The following is a 26,664-nucleotide window of genomic DNA, read 5'->3' as shown; positions in this document are numbered from 1 at the left end:
CTCTTTGAAAAATCATTTAGAGACACAGAGGGGAGACATTCTCTAGAGAATTTAACCCTTGGAAAACGTGGTGCACTATTTTTTAAGAGAGATTTGTTTGTTTTGTTTTATTTCGTTTGTTTGTTTTTGTTATAGGGTGCAAATGCTTGCCGGAAAGGTAGAGAGACAGAAAAAAAAGAAATGGTCACACTGCAATGCCTTCTCCTCCCAGGATCTTGGGCACACATGCACATGTGCCTGGTGTGAGTTTAGGCCACCGAGTCTGGGACTGGAACCCAGCGACAAAAGCATTATGCCATCTGCTGGTCCCAAACTTGTTGTATTTTTAAGGAACCGGTATTTTTTCCTTCTCACAAGAAAAGTAAGACACTCAGGCAATCCTCTCTGAATGCTGACAGGCTTGGAACCTGGCTTTCAGTTTAAACACTGCAGCTGTGTTGACTTTAGGCTATAATCTGTTTTCCTCTTTGTTCTTAATTCTCCTTTCCCTCCCTTTTCATTACTCTTCACTAATCCTACTGTCTTAGTTTCTCCTCTCCCCTCTGTTAAGTGTCTCTAAATGATTTTTCAAAGAGACAAAATATAAAAACATCTAATGTATTCCAATAGCTCTCCATCCCACGTGTCCAGCCTTGGTTCCTTCCCTAAGCTTCTGCATCGTATTTTTTTACATGTTCTTATATTTTTCCCCAGTCTTTAAATACATGACCCCATGTTTTTATGTCTAGCCTCCAATTTTAGTTAAATGTGTCACTGAGCCAGCACAACATTGCTGGGGGAGTTTTCAGGAATGCATATGCTTAGGCTCCACTCCAGAGAAATGATTCAGAGTTTCTAGTGGTGAGGCCCAGCAATGTGTTTCAACAAGGCTTTCAGATGATCTTGATGCATGCTAATGTCTGAGAACCACTGCTCCTGAAAGTATCATGTTTTCTTTTCCTCGAATCTATGGGTCTCCAGTCCACTCTCCGTATTTGCTCTGTTATCCTGGAAAAAATATTTATACGTATTTTAGAATTAGTATAAATTCTTTAAAAAGTGTTTCCAGTTGGTTTAGCTAATTATTATCCTGCCAGCCAGTAAAGCATGTATGAGTTCCGACTTCGTGATCACTTGATAGTCCATGCTTGAGCCACTCTTGGCCTACGTGAGGCCTGGTCCAATCAGCGGCTGCCTCTACTTAAAAAACAGAGTAGGCGTGCTTTCCTGAGCAGTGCTGCATCAGGGTTGAAGCAGATAAACCAGAAAGAACCCTGCTCCCATCCAGTAAGTTTATCTCTAATTAAATCTGTACAACATAGGCTCAGTAGAGGACTAGTTGGAATTTTTCATTGGATAACCTGATTTCAGACTCCTTTTAGGATAGCAAAGAGGCATTGTTGACTGCTTGGGATCTCCAGAAACAGTCCAGGCAAGACAGTTTACCTGTTCTGGTATTTGCAGATGGTTCAACTTGGGGCTGAGGTGAAAGATTCTATGATGACCGAAGTGAGGAAGAGCCAAAATCCTAAATTACACAAATGCCATCCAATTTATATCCTTAAAGGAAATAGATTGCTACATGCTTGCATTAGTGTGTGAAAAATACTATGCCTCCCCACAACCACCTTTTTTTTTTTTAAGACAAACAGGACTTTATTATTCCCATTACGAAGGACAGGTCTTGGCAGGACAGGGAGTGCGTTCTGACAGTGGGAAAGAGGCTCTATTTGCCAGTGATGAGTGGGTTCCAAAGGACCACGATGACCGAGTCCCCATGCAGAAACATCTTGGAGATGTAGCCGTCCTTGTTGACGGGCTTGGACTTCTTCTTGCCTTTGCCACTCTTGGGATCCTCAGTCCACATCTCCTTCATGTTCTCCAGCGCCATGTTGCAGTGCCTGTCAAAGGCCTTCACCCGGCCCAGGAGTTTCTTGTTGTTGCAGCAGTTGATGAGTACTTGGGTGTTGTTCTTGACTGATGGCGTGAGCACAGAGAGTGGACCCGTGTTAAATTCCTCCTCCTCCCGCTTCTGCAGCTCCTCTGGAGTCATCTCACTCTTAGGCTTGTTGAGGAGGCTCATGGTGGCAACGGCACTCTGAAGTCACTCCCGTCTCCTCCGCGTTGCTTCAGCCTCTAAGGAGAGCTAGAGAGAGGCCCCCACAACCACCTTTTTAAAAACGAAGCAGCGCCTTAAAAGTTTAAATGTAGGTACACCTACAAAACTTGGCCTGAAGCATTCAAGTTTTTTGTTTGTTTGTTTGTTTGTTAGGGGCAACAAGAAGAGAGAAGGAATGAGTTTCAGCAGAAATCTCTTACAACACTGAGACTAAAAATAGATGGGTGGAAGGCTCTTAGAGTTCTGCACTGTGGTGAAATAAAGAGACAAGTATTTTTACTAAGTAGATGTGAATTTCTAGAATTTTTTTTCCAGTTTGATGTTAGAAGTGTAAGTTACATAGCTAATAAGTAGGTCATAGGTAATCTTGTTCTATAGTCAATTGAAAAGAGACAAACATTTCTTAGGCATCAACGCTGCTCTCACCTCCTACTTGAAGAGTCAAGGTTAACATGTCAGAAGCACTACCAGAAATACAAGATAATAGATGGTTAAGTGCTAAATTATGTTTTCCTTGACACGCTTTTCTTTGCACATTCTTGGAAATCTTATTTCTTATGACTTGACTTAGTAACTATGTAGGTCAGTGTTTCTCAGTCCTTAGTGATGCAGGGATGAACTGGTGCAACAATGTTTTACATTCCCATTGAAATGAAAAAAAAAGAATTATTTTATCTAAATATGTACCAGTCTAAAAATAGACACAAACTGCTTAGCCTTACAATTCTTAAGCAACTATAAGAAACTTACAAGTAAAATACTGAAAAACCACACAATCACGAGAATTTGATTAATTTACTGGCATGGATGATTCATTAAAACAAAAATCAGTACTCAAACCCTTAACATGGTTCTGACTATTAAGGTGCAAGCTCCTCTCTGTTCAAGGGGCCTCTCGCTGTGAGTCATCTGATGACTCAGCTCTCACCACTTTATTCAAAACTATCCATTATACACCACCTGTCAGATTTCTTTTTCTTTTACTTTTTGGCGTGTGATCTGTACAAGAGCACCATGTCTTCACCATCCTTGTGATATTTTCTTACTGTTTGTCAATAGAGTAGTACTCTGTTAAAGGTTCATAGAGTTCATCAAGCTGATTGAAGTACAAATAAAAAGGTGAGAAATGCAATTTGGGGTATTTGATAGAAGGAGTCATCCAGATGATTCCAAATGTTCTTCTGATATTTTGGGAAGGTTGTCATAGATACGAAGACATGAACTCCTCACCGAAATCTTCCCTGAAACCTGAGGGCATCTGTAGTAACACAGCTGTGTTTCCCAGACCCCCCTGAATGGAAGCATGTGGTGGCCCAGCTAACAGCAGACAGCCTGCAGCTCTTGGTTCCTTTACGTTTTGCTCACCTGCAAGGAGCTTCTTAGCCCCAGAACTCATCCTTCCCCAGGTGCTCACATTCAATGACTGGTAGAAGCAGCCGTGTTAAAACCTGGCTATTTCTCCTGCACAGGGCCAGTCTGATGGGCCATGTATGTTCTAGACTCTCTGTGGCCATGGCTAAGACTTCAGCAGCCTGAATTTCAGTTCTACTTTTCCCTCCTAATTCTGCTTTTCCCCTATGTCCCATTAGTTATGGTCCCTAATACCCTCTGTCTCAGTGTCTCCTTCCAAAGAACCTAGTCAACAAGAGCTCCCAATAATCTTTCTGAGGACACCCCACTTCCTACGCAGAAGAGCAAGAATGCCTTTTCTGTAGCCCTGGTTCTTCTTGCAAGCTTCTAACTTCAAAGTTCAGTTTGCAGTTGTATATTCCTGTCAGTGCTTTAAATCAAACAGTTCTCAATCCGATACATTGTGTTTTTTCCCTCAAGTGTTATAATTTATTTAATGGTGCTACCATTATGTTCCCTCAGATCAAAAGTTGGGAAGAAATTTCTATTCCTTACACACCTAGCTCTGTACATCCAGTCTATTATGTGTGCTTCTTAACGTGGGAAAGACTACTCTTTTCTGCAGAAATCCACTTCTCCCTATACAAGAGCACCTACCGAAATTACAGTGAAGAGTCTCCTTGTCCTTCCCTTCAATTCCAGACTTTAAAGGTGAAACAATGGTTTTTTTCCTCATAATGGTCACATACAAAAATTCTAACCCACAGTCATCTATTTATTTTGGAGTAAAATATATTGACACACATATTAAATAAAAGTAATGTTTCAAGGGGGTGACAGTGAATGCTAGAGGCTTCATTATCCTTCTTCAGGTAGCCATTGCTGCAGTGCTATCATTAAAACAAAACATTTACTTTCTCTCAGTTAAGATAAAATACATTGCTTTCTTTTCTGCTTTGTATTCCATATTGAACTAAAGAGTGAAGAAAACCATGTCTTAATAAATGCAAAAGTGACACTTTTATAACATAGAGACTAAAACATGTGTGTATATTATGTGCTTTAGAAGTCTGTGAAAACACACATATTTTTAAAGCCAGTTAACTTCATTGAAAGATACTGCTGTTTAAAACTGAACGTTGTGTTGTCAGTTGAAAATGAGACTCTGAGATATTTGTGAGTGAGACGTTGCCAGGGAAGCAGTAGAACATTTCCTGTCCGTGGGTGCAATCTTGAGGATTTGTGACAGCCATGACGAATCCAAAAACCATCACCACTGCACCAATGGGAAGCATGACACAGGACATAATCTTATCTGAGTGTGTCCTTGGTTCTTCAGACAGTTTTAGATAACAGGCTGATGGAATGATAAAAATGAGGGGAGCAGCACAGAGTACTCCCTGTGTGTTGAAAACAAGAAACAAGATGTTACCAGATGAAAGCATTCTTCGGACAGTCTCAAAAAATATTTACAAAATGCATTTTTCACTGCAAATGTTAACAGTTGGATATCAGTTGAATCGAACAAAGATAATTCCAAAAATGAAGTAGGTCTTCCCTTTTTCAGGGGTGTATTTACAAAATAAAAAAATAAATAAACTAGTATAACAATATATCAGATTTTTAAAAATCAGAAAATAATGTAGAAAATAATGCCTATGGTAAGACTGACATCTGTCACTCTCAAAATTTTCCACATTTTCCGTTTTATATCCTTACATGCTTTATTGATAAAGATTGTGTATCTTATAGTGTCCTTCAGAGCTGAGTAGTCTGTCATTTGTGTACAGGTGGCCACTTTACAGAAAGCTGTACAGGGCATTCTGTCATTCCTTTTACCTGAGCTTCTGAGGAAGTTGTGCATATCTGAGAAAGGACAGCTATAGCCCTAAGGGCACTTCACATGAAATTGCATTTCTAGATCTTCTTTCAATTAAAACCAAACACATTAATTACCCTAGAAAATTGACAGCAGGGTTAAATGATTATAACTCATTCACCCCCTCTTACATTAGACATGGTTAAATCCAACCTGAGGGAAAATGTCAGACTGAAAATAATGGGCACAGTGTTGTTTTCTGGTATTAAAATTCCAAGAGTTACTGACTTCAAAGCGAAAGAAACTGTCCTTTTGAGTAAGCATAATTCATACTAGAAACTTTGCAAATGATATAAATGTTAAAATTCAATACACTGTAGGTATCACGTATCCCAAATGTGTTAAACATTATATTAAACTAAATCTAACATATTATTAATAAAAGAAACAAAATATTACAGCAAATGTTATTCCATTAAAACATAAAATGTACATTTTAGAAAGCATACAATACATAGTAAATGCGATATCAGTTTATAACTAAATGCAAATTTCTAGAAAATACACATTTTTAATGTCTTAAAATCTTATGCAAATTTGTAAATATATGTGGAAGTAGAAAAATAGTATAATGAATCTATCACCTGTAGTTCAAAAGTTCTTTGATATTATTTCAGTAGATTTTCCCCAAGGAAAAATCACAGCAACCTGAAATTGAAGCTGGATGATGTAAAGTAACAGACGATATCTGAAAACTAGCTTAAAATGAGTACTATTTCCACATTACTGTTTAATGAGATTACTGTGCATTTTATACTAAGTCCTATCTTCATACCAGAAATATAAACAAGTATGATTTTGATGACATAACTTTTCACGTTTTAAATTTTTAAACATTTTTAAATTTTCTTTTTTAAAGAGAGATTTTTGCCATATGGCACATATGCTAAGCGGAGTAACAGAGAGATGGAAAGTAAAAAAACACACCCCCAGGGGAGATGTCCAGGTCACAATCCCTTCTCTTTCATTCTTCTCTCAGGATTTTGGGCACACACACACATATGCCTGGTGTGAGTTTCAAGCTGCCAAGTCCAGGACTCAAACCACAGTTGACTATGTGGGAGTCCAACGGTGTAACCATTATGCCATATACTGGTCCCAACTTCTTCATTTTTTACAAAAAAAAGGAAAAGTCCAGAAAAATGGCGATTAAAGGTGATGCATAAAACTACTCAGGAAGTGTCTAAAAATCTGGGGAAGAATAGTGGGAACTATAGTGTCTAAAAATTATTCCACATGAAAAGATATAAGAATGACGGGGCTAGCAGGTGACAAGGAGGTTAAGGTGCTGGATTCCACATGGCTGACTCTGCAGTTCACGTCTTGCACCTGGAGGCTTAAAAGTCATGCCAGGCACATGTGTGTGTATGCCCAAAATTTCAAGAGAATGAAGGCGAAGGGACTGTGGTGTGATCTTTCCCCTAAGGGGTGATTTCTCACTTTTCCTCTCTCTCTATCTCTGCCTTTCTTTGACAAATGCACATATCCTATGGCAAAAATCTTAAAAAAGAGAGATATAAGAATGACAAAAAAAGGCACTAAAATGGCATTCTAGTTTAAAGTATATGGACAACATGCTTCTGCCATTTGTGGCACCTGCATACTTACAAAACTATATTTATAATACCTACAATAGGGCTGACATGTAGTATGGTGGTTTGGGGCACTAGACTTCCACATGACCAACAGCAGTTTGAATCCCAGACCTGGTAGCTTGCTTTCTTACTTTCCCTCACTCTCTCTCTGTCTCTCAAATTAAAAAATAATAATAATAAAATAATGATGATAATAAATAAATAAAATACTTACAATAAATAAAAGCTTATTCGTTGGGTTGTTCCCCTAGCCTAATGATTCTCATATGGTCAACTGTACTTTGAATCCCCAGTGGTTTGAAAAACACACCAAGTGCATTTTCTTCTGTGGCCCAAGTCCAAGAAGATAGAGAAATGAAGGCAAAGGAATTGTGGCATGACCACACCCCTTTGGAGGGAGTGCTTTCTCTTTCTCTTTGTCCCCCTCTCTCTCTGGTAAGTACACATGCCTTCAGGCAATTAAACAAAAAAGGGATTAGTTGTCATATTGCTGGAATTAAATGGGTTATGGATTCTTTAGGCTTTATTTTGACACTTGAAATTAACAATCCTTTATTAAAGTTATAATTACTGGAAAATGCTGTAGATATCAATACTTAGTATAACATTATTCTCTCATTTATTTGAAATAAGAATTTCTGAAGACAATAAGAAAGGAGTTGAAGTACTAATACTTGTGTATTATATGTGTAGTCTCTTCTCTTGGTAGAAACAAACATGTGAAGCTAATTATCTGAAACTGCAGACTGTGAAGTTGCTATCAGGATGAAAACTGCCACCACCTGCTACTAAGAAGCAGTCATCAGTCAGCCTTTTGGGACTCTTCCAAACTTAACTTGCAAAACAATGGGTGTTCTGTTTATTATAATTCTTAAGAGTTGAGAAGGTGGTAATTAGAGGAAAAACTATATAATTGATGATCTTACTGGAAGAAATCCAGTTAAGTATCTTGTCTAGATACCAGTTACTTTCTTGGTATTTGAAAGCTCACTATTGTCAAAGGTTGTCACGAGGACTCAAGATCGTCCATAGAGTAATAGTGAAGTTCTGTCTTAATCTATTCCATAATAACAAGTCTACTGTATTGGAGATATTTAATGTAGACTTGCTTGAGAATATCCCACTTGCTTTGTTAAAATTTTTTTAAATTACTCGACAGGATATGAAACCATAACTGTTTATTAAAGCAATAGTAAAATGTAATCTCATTTATAAAGGCAAAACAGCATGATCCAATGATTATAACACTATTGGTGCTAGGGTACATTGCAGTAAGGGAAGAATAGAATGTGTTGAAGATTTTACTGACAATACAGGTTGAAAAAGTGTCTGAATTCTCCTACCTGAATAGAAATGTCTCAAATGATGCAAGGAAGCTACACACTAAATAAAAGAAGGCATATGCATCTTTTAAATTTCTATTCTGTAGTTAATTCACTCATGTAGTCAATTCACTCATGAAACTTATTCTTCTACCTTCAAAAAAAAAAACTCTCTGTAGCTCAGGAGGTCTTTTGGCAGTTGGACTATGACCGCTTGCCCTCGTTGCTGTATTTTTATACCTGGGCTCTGTTAATGTTCAGCTTTCTTCCTTACACTGTGAGCTGCACACAGTGTCTGTTCGGCTGGTTACTCTGACCATGGGCACCATCTGCTTCATTTTTTCCTCTTTGTACAAAGGCAGGTAGAGACCCGTAGGGCCCAATTACTGCAGATGTCTTGTTTCTCTAATAGCAACATCAATGTCAAGAAGTTGGATTTCTATTATGAAAAATGGTATTTGTTTTATTTGCTTTTAAAATGAATTCTTTAAAATTGAGGGTGCATTTGCTTTGGAAACATATTTCATTGTTGTTTACTGCCATGAAAACAACAAACAAAAGGGAAACAAAGTTCTAAACGGAGGAAGAGAAGGTATTTTTTAAAACTGAGTAACTAATGTCAACCAAAATAATTTTCCTCCTATTATTCAGTTATAACAAATAACAGTAGTTCTCTAACTTTAGGGATCCAATTCTAAGATACATCTCATCTGCGATAATCATTGTTCCACTGAGCGATGATTCAGAGGGCCACAGAAAAGAATCCTTAAAAGTACTGTAATTACTATTTAAAATAAAAGCTATTAACTGAATCCCTAAAGTGTTACAACTATTAAATAAGATGAAAACTATTAACCAAAAACCATTAAGATAACAAAATTGAAGTTGATTTTATTCAATCTCTTTGTATTTCTTTTAGCTTATTGTGAAAGTCTACCCAGGTCTAGCCAGAGGTGGGGTGGTAAAGGCTGCAGATCCCACACGGCCAACTACGTGTTTCAAGGCTTGGACTTGATGGCTTGAAAACCAAATCAAGTGTATGTGCATGTGTGTCCAAATCCCCAAGGAGAAGTAGAGAAGGGATTGTGGCATGGCCATCCCCCATGGCAGGGTGTATGGTGGGTGTGTGCTTTCTCACTCGCAGTCTCTTTTTGTTTTAGTCTCTGGCAAGCATACATGCCCTCTAGCAATAATAATAATAATAACGTGTATCCATACAAATGGACTTCAAAAGTTCATAGAAAAATGGATTAAAGTACAAGTACAGATAAACTCACTGCATAGTTCTTTAACTTAAACACAGATAGAAAAATGAGCATACAAATTTTTCATAAATAAAACACATTTAGAAAATCTCAGACTAGTATAATGATTAAAACTGTGAGCTATGGGGTTCGAATACCTGTGTTCAAATCTTCTACTCACGACTACTATGACCTCAGACTATTTAATCACTCCTTTCTCCATTTCTCCATCTGTAATTTGCAGATTAGCAAATCTAATGTGTTCAAAACACTTGGCACAAAGTCCTCAATCCATGTGTGCTCACATTGTCATTATGAAGTGGATCACAGCCTGCTTTAGTGACTGCTAGTGCTCTGCATGATCCAGTGTGCATTAGTGACAGAAACGATGCTTGCTTTGGCTCTATTACACAGTGAGAGGATGCGCAAGAGTTGATTAAAGACCTGAATGTGTTACTGTGTATAGAGTATACTAAAAAACTGTTACTGATGGGGAAAACCTACCTTCGGGTAGTCTGACAGAGAATAGAGAGTCTAGATTTCATTGCTTCTTACAAACTGCCTTGAAACTAGTGTGATCAACTTCAGTTATCAGGTCATAACAGACAACGTAGCACTCTTCTTTAATGTTATTAAATGTATTCTATATAAGGAGGTTTGTGAAAACCTGAGAATCTAGAATCACGTTTTAAATTTTTAAAATAGTCCTCCACAGCCAGTTCAGCCTTTGACTTCGTAATAGACATTCACAAAGTATTCTTCTCTGATTACAATACTGGAAATTTGTCTTAACCACAAAAGGTGTTCAATGTAAGTATAAAAGGAAATATTTAATTTGATTATGTGCAAACAATTTCCCTGTGCAAGTGTCATGGAGTTGAGCAATTAACATTATAGAAAGTAATGGTTACATTTATAAAAAATTCTATCATTTCTGGAAAATGAGCTCTATGTGTGTTTGATTAACTTAAAAGGAACAAAAATTTGTGAGGTTATCAAGGTGTGGTGTATGTTCGGGCAGCTGATAAACATTTTCTTTCATAACAAATTCTGCAATATTAATAAACAAACTTGTGCATACTTCATCAAACAAAAATAAAAACAGGGCTGCGAATCATCATGTCGATCATCTCTGGAGCATAGTTGAATGATGAAAACTACTGTCAACAACTATGATTTTTTGGTAACACTTAATTTCCTGGTACTACACTAAAGAATGTCTCTTACATCTAGGGATATTTATAGAAATAGGTCTTAATCTGTGTTCCCAAGGGGCAATCATCGATGTAATAATTTGAGAACTGTGTTCTCAGCACTGGTTGAATACTGCAAAGGATGGAAAAGGTAGTTAAATATCTTTGTCTTCAAAGAGCTTACAACTCATTGAGTAAGGCAAGCTAATGGGCAGTTTAAACAGTCCATGACGTGAGATAACACATGAGTCAATTTAGAGCATTAATGTAGTAATGATCCATTTACACAAATCGAGTTCAGTACAAGAAATGATTTTGACTGAGCCTTTCTTTGGCCTTTGAAAAGCTGGAAAGCAGGGGAAAGTTACCTTTGACATTTGCTCAGCTCTCCTGTAAGCTTTTCCCTTCATTGTTGATAGAAGTGATCATTTCCCAGTCCCCCCAAGATTTTGAAAAACTGCCCATCCCCTCATTTTCATTTACTCTGCTACAAAAAAAGATAGTGTGTCCCATAGTGTGTTCCTGCCTGAATCTTCTACTGCCTTTGTCTGGAACTTCAAAGCAAAATGGCATCTGGGGGGAAGAGTGACAGTGGGCCCTGACAGGGATACCATTTCCTCTCTCTCTACTTAATGAAGCCTTGGGTTTGCACCTACAAGTCTGCCCTCCCTGTGGTGCATGACCAGAGGATGCTAAATAGTATGTGATCCTGACTAGAAATGCTGTTAGAATTGTAGAAGGGGAAGAACAAGGAAGGAGCTTGTAGTGGTAGATCCACTTCCATTCCTGTCTCACCAAATGGTACTGTATTATCCCAGTTATGTAAAGTAAAACCAATGAGTCTTTCTTTTCTTCCCTTTTTTTTTTTTTTGCCAGAGGACACATGTGTTTGCCAAACAGAGAGAGAGAGAGAGAGAGAGAGAGAGAGAGAGGAGGGAGAAGAAAGAACCCCTGAATGATTTTAAGAGGTGATAAAAAAATATATATAATATATAGAGAAGTGAAGTGTGGTCATGCCATGATCTTTTATCCTCTATTTTTCCATCCTGCTGCAATTTGGGAAATGTGCACACACACACACACCCCAGGCCATGAGACTGGCCACAAACTAGTCATTCTTAAGGTGGCCCAATATCTTCCTGTCTTCCAATTGAGCCTGCCACCAAACCATATCAGTATTTTCTCAGAACTGTCTTTTGGGAGCCCATCTACCTCCCTCTGCTGTATCCTCTGTATAATAGTTGAGTTTCCTGCTTTGTTTGTGATTTCCTTCTATTATTTTACTTCTATTGTGTAGCAAATAGAAATTATTCAATAATTACGTGGTCAATGAATAAATGGGTTAGAAGGTACATTAGGCCTTGAAATCTTTGTAAGATTGAATAAAAATGAAAGGAAAATAGTCATAGGAATGGAAAAACAGATAAGACAATAGATAAAAGAAAGAATTGATCTGGCTTATTCACAGGCCTGCATAAACTTGATCAGAACTTTCAGAAAATAAGTGGGAAATAGCCTCCCACGGAAGGCACAGGGACAGGTTACAGAGGCGCAGAGTGTATGCTTGCCCTTGGAGGAGAGCAGAAGTGCTGACAGATTGAATGCAGAAATCATGCATATGCTAGTTCAAGTGAAATAGTCAGGAGTAACTCAGATTTGATATGTTGAGGGCCTAGATTTAAGAGGTGGTGTAGAGGGACCTGCAGATGGTATAGCAGTTATGTCACTGGACTCCCACATAGTCAACTGCGGTTCAAGTCCTGGACCTGGTGGCTTGAAACTCACACTAGGTGTTTGTGTGTGCACACCCAAAATCTCAAGAGGAGAATGGAGGAGAAAAGATTGTGGCAGGGCCATCCCCTCTGGGAAAAGATTTTTCACTTTCTGTCTGTCTGTCTCTGTCTCTCTGGCAAGCACACGTGCCCTATAGCAAAAAACTCTCTCCACCCCCCCCCAAAAAAAAAAAATAAGAGGCAGTGTAGAGACTACAAAAGGTAGGTTTTGAGAATAAAAAATAAATTTAAAAAAAGAAACTGGGTCATGGTAAGTGAATATGCATTATGGATATAACTCCAGTCCTTTTACATTTTTAATGAATCTCATTAGATATATTTTTGCACTACAAAGAAAATCCCAGAGCCATTTAGCTTATAGTTATTTTTAGTAATATCTATGTATTATAATAAATGCTATATGCAAACATGCAATCATGCTCTTTAAACCACAACACTATTGACATTTTGTATCAAATAATTCACTGATGTGGGGCTACCCTGTGCATTGTGGGATGTTAGCAGCCTCCCTGACCTCTACCCGCTAGATACCAGTAGCACTTCCCAAATGTGACAACCAGAAATGTCTCTGGACATTGCTGAATGTCTCCTTGGGGAAGAAGAGCAAAACTGCCCCCATTTCTGAACTACTGATTTAAAACTAAACAGTCCTATAAATTATACAGTTTCATCATTACAAATGTTTACTATTATATTACAAACACATTACCATTCCACTCTAGAAAGTGACACTTCTGTTAAGGAAAACACATCTTATGCTAAATGCGAATATTATTTTTTAAAGGCAATTTTTGGCCTAGAAGGAACAAATCTTTAAATATACTTACATTGAGTTCTAGAACTATTCCGAGACAATCAATCAGCAAGGACACAAGTGTGGCCACAGTAATGATCACCAGTGTTACAACAATGTGGAAAACTGATGAAAGATTCCCACTGGAGAACACATTGGCAACTACCTGCCAAAATACAAATCACTTTGAAAGGGACTCTCAGAGCATACCAAAGTTATTGAGAGAGTACTTCCTAATGACACTTAGATCTGTATAAAATGCTGCCAATAAAGCAATTCGTCAAATCTCAAGTAATTATAAATGCTCTACCTTTTGTAAAATACTTACACGTAGATGTACATATCAATAGCAAGTTCTTAGTGGATTACATTACAGACTCAGAATGTGCAACATCCGTGATGGAATACATGCATTTTCAATTATAAGACAGCTATTAGGAAATTACCTAATTCTTCTTCGTTTAGTATGACAAGGTTACCAATCAAACAAAGTACAGGTATTCTTGAGATTATTCCTGTAATAGCCTCTAAGGAAGTAGTTAACACATTTCTCTTAATAATACTGGAAGTGCAATGTCTTCTACTGATAGAAAAATCTATAAACCAAATCTTTTTGTTGTAATTGAAGTCCATTTCATTTTACCTTTCCTCAATGAAAACAGAGAAGAATTCATCACCACTTTTCATCAATATTCAGATCACGAAATCAATCGTCTGTTTAATGTAGCCTATGCTGTGATCTTATTTGCAAAGAGATAATGTCTAGAAGTAATTCCTGTTTTCAAGAGTGGGGACGACTTCCCTGGAGATATGCAACTAGTCTAAGGAAACAAATAGAGATTAGTTTGTGACAGAATGAAAAAGATAAACTGGAATTTAGAACAAAAAGTAGCTAAGTCTGTCCCAGGCTGACCTCCTTTACAGCATTTCTGAAATATGCTTGACCTACCATGGCTTGAAGTGGGCCTTAAAACACTGATAGAATTTGGAGGAGAATTAGAGGCTGAGGCAACAGTATGAAGAAGATCAAGGAGGTAAAAACAGAAACGATGCCAACGGAGAATGAGAAGGAAACAGTTTGAATACAGTGGTGACCTGTGCAAAAGAAAAGTGAGACAAGAGTTGCAAATGACAGTAGGGGGTTGGGTGCTAGGGAATCAGCTCTCCCAGCTTTGCTCTCCAGAGAGGTGACATACTCCATAGGCTGGATGCTACCATGACTCTGCCTGTAATTTAGTGGTGATACTAATAACGTCTTTTCAAATATCTTATTTAAAATGTAATCTTACAGATGCCTCCAAACTATGACTATGAGAGGGGAAAAATCAGTGAGACAGGCTAGTGGTGGATACTTAAGAGGGGTAGAAACCCTTTTTTTTGGAGAGGTTTTCACTATAGGGCACGTGCGCTCGCCAGACAGACAGAGAGAGACATAGAGACAGAAAGTGAGAAATCACCCCCCAGGGGGGATGGTCACACCACAATCCCTTCTCCTCCATTCTCCCTCCTCTCGGGATCTTGGGCACACACGCACATGTGCCCAGCGTGAGTTTTAAGCCACCGGGTTCGGGACGTGAACCGTGGTCAACTACGATGGAGTCCAGCGACATAGCCATTACGCTAACTGCAGGTTCCCAAGAGGGGTAGAAACCTTTTTTGACATCCTTACATGGGCTGCCTACTTTACCTATGAATAGAAATACTTCTGATTGGGACCAGCAGTTGATGTAATGGCTATGTTGCTAGACTCCCATGTATTCGACTGCAGTTTGAGTCCTGGACCTGGTGGCTTAAATTCACACCGGGCACGTATGTATGCGTGCTCAGGATCCTGAGAGGAGAATGGAGGAGAAGGGATTGCGGCGTGACCATCCCCCCTGGGGGGTGATTTCTCACTTTCTGTCTCTCTGTCTCTCTCTGTCTGTCTGGCGAGCATACGCACCCTATAACAAACAAACAAAAAAAGCTCTCGAAATAAATAATAAATACTTTTGATTATGTTTATATCAACTGTATGTTTGTGTAGAAAGAAGAGATTGAGAAAGGAAATGAATGGGAAAAGTATATGTGACATTCTTTTACCTTCTACCACAGTAGAGATCTTGATTTAGTTCTGTCTTCCTGTGGTGGCAGCTAGGGAGGAAGCTCAAGTTCCAAGTACTAAAGACAAAAGTAGTGCAGGTACCATGACTCAGGCCACCTCCGGCTGTTTACCAGAAACCACATGAGAATGTACCACCTGTTCTTGCTGATCTCGAGATCAGATTTGAATATAAAGTACTAGGCAAAAGCTAAAGAAATATCATTTCCTGCCTCTGAAGTAGTTAGCAAATTTTCGAAAGGCTTAAATTTTTTTTTAAAACAGTAATCTTAGTTAGGTCTAATTCTCTCTCACAGTGAAGATAGAGTATTAGCCTGTGAGTTACACGGTGCTGAATGAGCAGAGGTGCTAATTGTAAAGGAAACACAGTGCTAAATATTTTCCTCTTCCATTTTCCTGTGCAGCCCCTTATCCTCAGTCCTGGCATAAGGTAAGCACTGGCCTGCCTTGAGAAGCTAGAGATTACTTAGTATGTTTAAAGCTCCAGAGACGTTTCACTCTACACATTAGACCTATTCACAAGGTGCCCTGTGTAAACAGCCTCTAGGAATAGGACCTAAGACTAAGCCCTTTTCAGAGTGATTCCTGAAAGAACCACTGTGAAGCAGGATCATGTTTTGCTGCTAACTGGTTCAGTGGATTTTCAGCGGACAGCATAAGGGATTCTTGACAAGCCATGTTCACCACAATCCCTTCTCCTCCATTCTCCCTCCTCTCGGGATCTTGGGCACACACGCACATGTGCCCAGCGTGAGTTTTAAGCCACCGGGTTCGGGACGTGAACCGTGGTCAACTACGATGGAGTCCAGCGACATAGCCATTACGCTAACTGCAGGTTCCCAAGAGGGGTAGAAACCTTTTTTGACATCCTTACATGGGCTGCCTACTTTACCTATGAATAGAAATACTTCTGATTGGGACCAGCAGTTGATGTAATGGCTATGTTGCTAGACTCCCATGTATTCGACTGCAGTTTGAGTCCTGGACCTGGTGGCTTAAATTCACACCGGGCACGTATGTATGCGTGCTCAGGATCCTGAGAGGAGAATGGAGGAGAAGGGATTGCGGCGTGACCATCCCCCCTGGGGGGTGATTTCTCACTTTCTGTCTCTCTGTCTCTCTCTGTCTGTCTGGCGAGCATACGCACCCTATAACAAACAAACAAAAAAAGCTCTCGAAATAAATAATAAATACTTTTGATTATGTTTATATCAACTGTATGTTTGTGTAGAAAGAAGAGATTGAGAAAGGAAATGAATGGGAAAAGTATATGTGACATTCTTTTACCTTCTACCACAGTAGAGATCTTGATTTAGTTCTGTCTTCCTGTGGTGGCAGCTAGGGAGGAAGCTCAAGTTCCAAGTACTAAAGACAAAAGTAGTGCAGGTACCATGACTCAGGCCACCTCCGGCTGTTTACCAGAAACCACATGAGAATGTACCACCTGTTCTTGCTGATCTCGAGATCAGATTTGAATATAAAGTACTAGGCAAAAGCTAAAGAAATATCATTTCCTGCCTCTGAAGTAGTTAGCAAATTTTCGAAAGGCTTAAATTTTTTTTTAAAACAGTAATCTTAGTTAGGTCTAATTCTCTCTCACAGTGAAGATAGAGTATTAGCCTGTGAGTTACACGGTGCTGAATGAGCAGAGGTGCTAATTGTAAAGGAAACACAGTGCTAAATATTTTCCTCTTCCATTTTCCTGTGCAGCCCCTTATCCTCAGTCCTGGCATAAGGTAAGCACTGGCCTGCCTTGAGAAGCTAGAGATTACTTAGTATGTTTAAAGCTCCAGAGACGTTTCACTCTACACATTAGACCTATTCACAAGGTGCCCTGTGTAAACAGCCTCTAGGAATAGGACCTAAGACTAAGCCCTTTTCAGAGTGATTCCTGAAAGAACCACTGTGAAGCAGGATCATGTTTTGCTGCTAACTGGTTCAGTGGATTTTCAGCGGACAGCATAAGGGATTCTTGACAAGCCATGTTATCCAATTTTACACCAAAAGAATTAATTCCCTTTCAGCTAATCTTTCCCCATAAACCCAGGTGAACTATATACCATTCTTTGGAGCTTACTTTATAAATGAAGTACATGCACAGAAATCACAAAGTCTATCTCTATATTACTACTTATATTATTTTTGTGACATAAATTTGTAAAAAACTGATATAAATATGTACATAAAATACATTTGCAAAACTAAAGGATTACATTGAATTTTGGTTCTTTATGGAATATAAGATAAAGTTTCTTTAAACAATAACAGAATTAATTAGAATCTGATCAATGGTGTCTCTAATGCATGTTGACTTATAGAATATCTTAGGTAAAAGACAATTTTTTGTAAAACATATTTTGGACCTTGTTACTTAATTTCTCTGTAAGAATGTTTTTAAGAAAACATCAACCTTAGTTTGGCTACATGAAAAGCTTGTATTTATTTGAAAAAAAGTTGTAAACTATTTGTGCTTATGATAATATAAACCAAAGCACCAAAGATAGTATTCAAATTCAACTTTTGAAAAAATTATGTTATGGGAACCAGCAGTTAGCGTAATGGCTATGTCGCTGGACTCCCACGTAGTCGACCGCGGTTTGTGTCCCGGACCCGGTGGCTTAAAACTCACGCCGGGCGCGTGTGCGTGCATGCCCAAGATCCCAAGAGAAGAATGGAGGAGAAGGGATTGCGGCGTGACCATCCCCCCTGGGGGGTGATTTCTCGCTTTCTGTCTCTATGTCTCTCTCTGTCTGTCTGACGAGCGCACGCGCCCTACAGTGAAAATCTCTCCAAAAAAAAAAATTATGCTATGAGCATCTGAATATATATTAATATTTAAACATATATATTAATATTTAAACTCTGATGTTTTATAGTAGAACAAGAAAATGTTATATATTATATTGCTTGTTATGTGCCTAGAAATTTTTAGATCAAATTCTTTTTACATCTTTCTAAATTAAATGTAGTAGAGAGATGACCTGGCTAAAGTGTTAGAAAGGAATTATGCTCAGGCCAGCTGGCGGTGTGGTGGTTGGGATGGGTGAGTCCCACATGGCCAACTGCATGGTTTGAGTCCCAAACCTGGAAGCCTGGGAAACATTCTGGTCATATGTGCATGAATGCACAGAATTCCAAAGAGAGGGAGGAATAGAGGAAAAGGGATTGCGCCATGACCATCCTCTATGGAAGGTGCTCTCTCATTCTTTCTCTCACTCTTTGGAAAGTGTGTGCACCTTCTGGACTTTTTTTTTAAGAAAGGAGTTAGTGCTTACCTCTCTAGTCACAAAACATTCTAGTGGGTAGGTCAAAATGACAGTGACACCGTAACAAAATCTTCCGAATGTTACCAGGTCATCACTTCTGCAATAATTTTCAAATAAGTCTCCTAGAGAATTATAGAAAAATAAATGTATTTATTAGAGACTGGTAATTGGTTGTAACTATCTAATAAATGAGATATTACATATTTATTATGTTCTTAAAGCTGAGTAAGTTTCACTTAATTAATGGAATATTGGGCTGTTGGAAAAGTCATGACATATTTTTCTTTCTTTTTCTATGCAAAAATGAGTCATGACTTTTCCAATGACTCAATAGAATATAAGAGTAAAATACAAGTTTTTGCATTCAAGAACTACATAGTGGTTCACTAATAGTAAAACATGTATAGGTTTTACTTGAAGATAAATGAGTCCCAGCACTTTTTCTCTTATTGTCATTTTTGGTTGGTTCTCCTCAAATTGTATCAACTTCTGAAATGAATTTTATCCATCGTCTTCTAACATCCAAAAAACTCCCTAAATCCTTATGTATTGGCTTTGTAAATTTGCTTCTAGTCTTTGTTTCTGGTAAGTAGGTGACTTCATTATTTAAAAAAAAAAAAAAAAGCCTGTTTAAATAAACAAATTTCCTTTTGAAATGCTATTCTTAGATCAAGGACAATCCTGAAAGGAAGAGTAGTCCAGAACATCTGGGGAGCTGAGCTTCCTGCACATCGTGCTATAGGGTTTAATCACAAACTGGGGCCACAGCAAGGAATTCAAGCACACACCGTCTTTCATGACCTCTGATGAGCCCAAGTGTAAGTGCTCTGATTCAAAACTGAAAACATGTTTATTTCCCAGAAAGGGCATTGGATTTAATTAGTTCCAAAATAATTATGGACAATTTATACCGAGAACCACTTATATAGAGACTGCAAATTCATGAATATCTGGGAAGAAATATGGGGATTTAATGACACAGAAATCACATGGGCAAGAAACATTTACCCATGCTGAGGCAGAGTATGTGAACCTGTTTATTTCCTGAATATAACATGATTTAAAATTGTGGTCACCTTTTTTCAATTAAACTGAATATAAAATTAGAGCAAAGTCATACACTGCTACACTATTATTTAAAGAAGAAGACAATATCCTTGTCCTTTTCTTCATCAAAAAGCCAAATACTGGGTAAGTAGGTGGAGTGGTACTTAAGGCATTGGACTCTCACATAGTTGACCATGGTTCAAGTCCCAGGCCTGGTGGCTTGCTTTCTCTCCCTCTTTTTCTTTCTCTCTCTCTCTGATGAGTGCACATGCTCTATAACAAATTAAAAAATAGTAATAATAAAAAATAAAATAAAATAAATAATTTCAAAAATCAGAAAAGAAAAGCCAAATACCTTCAATGACCTGCTTCTTCCCAAGACTTAACTTTTAGCGGCGCTTCTCCCCACTTCATCAACTAGAATATAGACACATTATTCTCTAATGTTCCTTTTGTGTTGAAGAAGATTAAGGCACAAGGTAGCAGGGGTAGAGACTTGCTTTGAGGTTGATTAAAAAGGTTCTAGTACTGGGAGCCAGCAGATGGTGTAGTGGTTACGTCACTGGACTCTCACTTGGCCAACCACGGTTTGAGTCCTGGACCTGGTGACTTGACACTCATGCCAGGCACTTGTGCATGCATGTCTAAGATCCTAGGAGGAGGGACCAGCAGTTAGTGTAATGGCTATAGCGCTGTACTCCCATGTAGTCGACTGCAGTTGGAGTCGGCTTAAACTCACGGCGAGTGCGTGTGTATGCATGCCCAAGATCCCAAGAAGAGAATGGAGCAGAAGGGATTGCGGTGTGGCCATCCCCCCTGGGGGGTGATTTCTCACTTTCTGTCTCTCTGTCTCTCTCTGTCTGTCTGGCGAGTGCATGCACCCTATAGCAAAAACCTCTCAAAAAAAAAAAATCCTATGAGGAGAAGAGATTGTGGCACAGCCATCCTCCCTGGGCCATGATCTCACACTTTCCCTTTCACTGTCTCTGTCTCTCTCTGGCAAGCACACACACCCTATTGCAAAAATCTCTCTCTAAAAAAAAAAAGAAAATTCTAGCACTGAGAAAAAGGACTGAAGTTCTGTGTTTATTAACTATCACTAATAAATGGTCCTTGCATCTTTCTAGAAGACACAGGCAATGTCAAGAATCTAGAATACCTACTACTTCACCCGCTGCAAGTTATGTACTACAAGTGGGAAGAAAGAAAAGAGGCATGCAGTTTGTGCAAACAAGACCAGATTTGCATAAAGAAGAATGGCCTGGTAAACAATGCCAGCTTTAATCCATGTGTATTTGAGGGAGTTAAAGCTAGGAGAAAAACAATGACATCAAACACCTGTCAGGTTTCTTATTAAAGGTTTTAATTATATTTGAACAATTACCACTGATAAAAACACCCGAAAGGTATGACTAACACACAAAAAAGCTTTATGTCTTATAGAAAAGGCATCTAGAAACAAAGGTCCTGTACAGACTGAACCGAATAGTCTGTGTGGGCACATTGTGACACAACAGTGACCCTGGGCAATGTTTTGAAACCCAGCTCTTATCAAGCCTTTCGAGGTCATTTTGTTATGGCACTCTGATGGCATACGTATGTAGTTTTGACGGCACTAGAATTACATTGATCATTATTTTTGAAGCCCTTTTTTTTTTTTTCATTTCCTAAGAAATGTCTACATACAATCATAGTGACTTAGAGCTTCTATTCAAAACAAGGCAGCCATCCTCCTGAGAGCACCTTAGTGTCATCAGAAAATTAACTTAAGAGAAGCTGAACTCTAAGAGCATTTTAGTGGTCATAGTTGATCAAACTGAGGGAAGCAGAAAAAGAGAGGAAAGAAAACTGGATTTGGTAGTCTGATGCTCTGTTTTCTAGTTTGTCACCAGCCAGCTTGGGCAAGTTACTTCACCTCTTTGTATTTTAAGCAAGGGATAAAACTAGTTCTTCCACTTACCTTCAAAGGGTTGCATGGAGGTCAGATGAGATAATAGACCTGCAAAAGCTGTGAAATACAGGAATCACAGCATTCAGCCTGCTTTCTGAGGACCCTGAATGATACACTGCACAGATTATTGATTGAGCAAGGGCTAAGGGAAGTAGAAGAGAGGACGACTCCATTGTTAGGCTTATGTGAAGGGCCTGCGTGAATATAGGAAAAAGAGAACTAACTTTGGAGGGAAGAAAAGAAAGGGTTGGTTCTGTGACTAAGGCAAGAATGGGATGACTAAGTAGAAATGGCCTACAGGCAACAGGTTGGAGATTTAGGAGAAAAAAAAAAAAAAAAGCAAGGTTAGAATTAATGAAAATGTCCAGAAAATTTGCTAAGAGCATGACAGGCATCTTGCTTGAGCCAGTTATGTGCAGTGGTGGTGGGGGCAGTAGTGCTGTGGTGGAGGGACGTTAGAGTGGGAGGTTAGAGATTGCAAAGAAAGAGAAAAGAAAGAAAAATATATTGAGAGAGAAAACAATAATAACAGCATAGAATTGCTCTTCCTTCTAAGGGAAGAGGAAAGTTTGAGCAAAGAAAGGATGCTCAGTACTGTTAAGTGACTCAGAGGGATTCGTGAGAATCAGAACCAAGAAGGTCAGTAGCTGTGAAGACTGGGAGGTCAGCAGTACTTTTGAAAGTGATGTTGCAGTAAAATGGTAAAGAGGAATCCATGTGCTTGGAAATAAAAGCATGGAAGGAGAGAGCGTGAACTACAGAACTAAGCTGAGCAGTCAGTTTAAGAAGGAAAACATGGGGACAGGCAGACAGTGGTGACACTCTGTGAAGAGGTCCCACATGGGAAGGTTCCCATTTCAAGTCTGGAGACATCCCTGAGAACACTGGTGCTAGTGAAGGCTGGGAGTAGATTGTGGAATTGAATGTAACCCATTGAGTGTGTTGAGTGTTGTCTCTTTCACTCATGGCCAATAAATAAATGAATAAGCCTTTTTTTAGGTTTGTTTTTCAAGGAGGGATATAAGTAGGAAACAGAGAGAGCAGAGAGGCAGTAGGGCTGAGGATAAAAAGAGTTGTTTTTTTTTTTTTTTTTTTTTTAAGTGATGTTTTGAAGTAGAACGCTGAGCATACCATACAAAAATTAGAAGAATATTGATTACTTGTACCCATTCACATGGACACCAAAATATGACTAAGTCTCTCATTTTACCTTGGGTGAAGCCAGTAAATGTCAAGTATCCACACGTAGCAAAGAGTATAGAGATAAATATAGAAACTAAGATGGACACATGGATGATGCGAGACCACTTGGCTACTGTGGGTTCTTCCAAAGAACCATAAACTAAGAAGCAGTTATGATGGCAAATGAATGCTGCAATAAAAATGAACAAACAAAAAAAACACCATTATTGAGGCAAACACTAAGGGTTTTCTTATTTTGCTCTAAAAATTTAAAAATGTATGCTATTTTAGAATGTTCATCAACTGAAATTCAAATATATTAATTTACTAGATATGTCATAAAATTATTTTTTAATTGCTCTAGGAAAGAGAACATTTATTCACATCAGGCTTATGTGGTCTCTTCATGCCACTCTTTTTATTTTTATTTTATTTTTTGAGAGATTTTTGCTATAGGGCATGTACACTCACTGGAGAGACAGAGAGACAGAAAGTGAGAAATCATCCCACGGGACGATGGCCATGCTGCAATCCCTTTTCTTCTATTCTCCTCTCAGGATTTTGGGCATGCATGCACACGTGCTTGGCATAAATTTTAAGCCTCTAGGTCTGGGACTCAAACTGAGGTTGACTACATGGGAGTCCAGCAATGTAACCTTTACAATATGTGTTGGTCTCTTCATGTCACTCTTGATATTAACCAGGCCAATACAACCTTCCTCCATTTTCTTCTTAATGTTCCTTCCTACCTTAAGAATAATGTAAGCAGCACCATGATTTTTAGCTCATGGCACCCTTTGCCATCTGGTATATAATAGAGTAGCTTTAGACACCCAGCCAATTCATAATATTTTGTGTGTAAGTTTTTGAAGTCCCTAACACTTGCTAGACTTCCAAGTTAAGAAATAAGATGACTGTAAGGAGTTTTCTGCATGAGAAATCAATTCTCTAAACTGAAGTAAATTTTAGTCATGAGTGACAAAAGTTTGAGCCTCATTTTATATTGGCACAAACTATATCATCTGCTGTTAATAGGACTTGTAAAACTTAGGACATCTGCTCTCCAGACATAAATATGCAACACAACACTTTTCCATGGCACAGATGACCCCATATTGAGAAAGGGGCTTGAAACCATGTACTCACCAAAAGACATAACCCCAACAGCCTGAATGGCATTAGATTTTGCAAATACCCAGGCATCTTCTGTTTTAGGGCTAGAAAAGAAATCAGCGAAATTGATGAATTATTAAACAAATGCAAGCATACATGTACCAGAAAACAAAACTGGTGTTACAAGTATAAATTGACCATCTTTAAGCTGGAAATGAATAAAAGGCCACATTAATCTTATTGAATCTTAAGTAAATTGTCCAGGAACACAGATGCTACCTCTTAATCCTAGTTATCTGAAATACACATCGAATACTAGGACAGATTCCAATTTTGCATATATAAAACATTCACTGACTATTTAAGTATTGACTTTATTGATTTGCTTGTTAATTTAACAACAAACATGTATGTGCTCACCAGTTGACATATTCACTGAGGGAGACACAAAATTCACTGCCTTTTGGTTCCCTCTTATTTTTCCAGTTTCAATCTTCCCAATGGAAATTTGGTTGGCACTACAGTTTATTGAGAGAGGTGAACATGAACTAATACCAATCGAGGATGTACTGACTATATTCTGGGAATGCACTGTGTTTCTCTCATTTAATTTCTTACAAGATTTAAATATTGTCTCATCACTTAACACAAGAGGGAAGTCAAGCTTTGGGTAGTGATGTAACTGTCAAGCTTCCACAGATAATAACCGAAGAAGCTGAGATTACCTTCTTGGTCTGTTCATTCCAGTATCTCTTCCATGTTGAACTGCCTGTCAGAGGCCTCAAATTCCCATTTGTGGTACATTTCTCAAGAGTTTTGGAAATGTATACACTTGAAGTAGTGAGAAGAAGACAATAGCCTAGTGAAATTAGAATATTCTATATTGGCAGAGATTGGTCTACCTGCCTTTTTTTTTTTTTTTTTTTTTTGGGAGATTTTTGCTTTAGGGTACATGCACTTGCTGGGGGGCAAAGTGACAGAAAGAGACAGAGAGACAAAAAGTGAGAAATCACTCTCCCCCCCACCCCGAGCAGATGGCCACACCACAGTCCCTTCTCCTCCATTCTCTTCTTGAGATTTTGGGTACACATGCACACATGCTCGGTATGTTTTAAGCTGCTGGATTTGGTACTTGAACACTGATCGACTGTGGGAGTCCAGCGATGTAACCATTATGCCAATTGCTGATCTCAGGTCTACCTGGTTTAATGCACCCCTGAGTAACAATGAATAGCAAAGATCTAAGGTCAGACAGCCTATGCTGTTCCTCTTGCCTCTTCTACTTATTAGCTGTGTGATCTTAGAAAAGTTACTTGACTTTTCTGTGCTTCAGTGTTTACATCCATTCAATGGGAATAATGGAAGTACATAATTCATTGAGTTGTGTAGATTAAGTCAGATAAATACGTAACAGTTCTGTAAGAGAAATGATCATACAGTATGTGTTCAATAAATGGTTGTCAGTTTATCATCATTATGTATTCATATTGTTATTATTATGCACTATTATTTAATCAAAGGTAGCAAAAAGTCTAACAGTATGATTAATGTCCCTGGAAAAGGAAGTCTTGAGTGAGGCCCATGACGATGCATGAAGATGAGGCTGGCTCAGTGGTGCAGTGGTAATGTGCTGATCAGAAGCTGGATTCCACATGGTGACCACTGTTTCAATCCCTGACCGGGTCTGCCTAAAACATGCTAGAAAGATCATGAATGCCCGAGATCTAACGGCTGGAAGACTGGAGGAAGGGGACTGCCATGTGACCCCCATGGAGGGTGCTCCTCTCTGTCTCTCTTGCATGTGTGTGCACGTATACACTCTATCATGAATAAATAAAAAACTGGAAAAAAACAGTGACTACTCAAAAGGAGGAAGGATCACACACACACACACACACACACATAGACACACACAAATATGCCTGAAGTTAGAAAAAGGAGAAGGAGACAGGGCAAAGGTCCTAGAAAGCATGAAGGTGCTGGATATTTTAAATTAAAAAAAAAAAAATAAGAGGAAATATAAAGGATAAAATTAATCTATTTCATAAGTTTATTATTCATTCTCTATGTAGAGACGACACACCAACGAAATAGTCCTATTTATTTTGTCCAGGTTTGTAGGATTTACGTGTTCTATCATCTTTCTTTCCATAGATAAGATGAGCGGTTATAGACACAAAGGAGCTTTCCAAGGGGAGCCTCTGATGGTTAGGCCTGCTCAATTGACTTGTTTGAGTGGGAGCTGCTGCCACCTGCTGTCTCCACCACTCTTATTGCAGGCAGCATTAAAAAAAAAGTGTTCATGTGAAAGACATAATTTGTTCCTCATCCCTAGAAAATGATTTAGCTCAGGCAGCATGAACAGCTGTAGAAACAAAGGTTATCCAACTTCCTCATATGCTTAAATGAGCGCTCTCCCTGTTAGGGTTTTGTATGTGAAAAATGTTTTTTCTCTTTCATTACAAATTGTGGTGATGGCTCACTTTTAAAATCTTGTATTAGTAAGTGAAAAGGTAGGAGTTGACTGTCATTTTCCCCCTTCCATTTAAGTCTCCCTGAACTCCACCCCTTGCCCTGACCCACTTGGTCCCTTGAGCACATTCCTGGAGCATAAACAATACCTAAAGCTCCTTTTAAATGTTTTCCATTCATCTTAGGGATGGCAATTTTATAAGAAGGAAAATACCCAAAAAAGATGTTATAGACAGGGAAATACATGTGTTCAAATCTAGAGAAA

At 38.6% G+C, this 26,664-nt stretch overlaps 1 protein-coding gene and 1 pseudogene across 2 annotated transcripts in view; both read right to left on the bottom strand.

Annotated features, from left to right (window-relative positions):
* Window positions 1–1,672: 1,672 nt before the first annotated feature.
* Window positions 1,673–2,771, bottom strand: LOC102468963 (small nuclear ribonucleoprotein Sm D2 pseudogene; annotated as a pseudogene).
* Window positions 2,772–4,486: 1,715 nt separating this feature from the next.
* The window catches only part of SLC38A11 (solute carrier family 38 member 11), a 70,935-nt gene continuing 48,757 nt past the window's right edge, over window positions 4,487–26,664 (bottom strand). For both annotated transcript variants that reach the window (XM_006160253.3, XM_027776488.1), the window contains 5 exons: window positions 23,961–24,031; window positions 22,843–23,004; window positions 18,644–18,756; window positions 13,302–13,433; window positions 4,487–4,848 (listed from right to left, as the gene is read on the bottom strand). In XM_006160253.3, the coding sequence (XP_006160315.1) occupies window positions 4,555–4,848; window positions 13,302–13,433; window positions 18,644–18,756; window positions 22,843–23,004; window positions 23,961–24,031 (772 nt within the window). In that variant the 3' untranslated portion in view covers window positions 4,487–4,554. The remainder of the gene's footprint in view (window positions 4,849–13,301; window positions 13,434–18,643; window positions 18,757–22,842; window positions 23,005–23,960; window positions 24,032–26,664) is intronic.

This window comes from Tupaia chinensis, unplaced genomic scaffold (assembly GCF_000334495.1).
Source record: "Tupaia chinensis unplaced genomic scaffold, TupChi_1.0 Scaffold000674_1, whole genome shotgun sequence".
NCBI lineage: Eukaryota > Metazoa > Chordata > Mammalia > Scandentia > Tupaiidae > Tupaia > Tupaia belangeri.
Note: the sequence above shows the minus strand (reverse complement) of the source record. Positions and strands in the feature narration are given on the sequence as shown.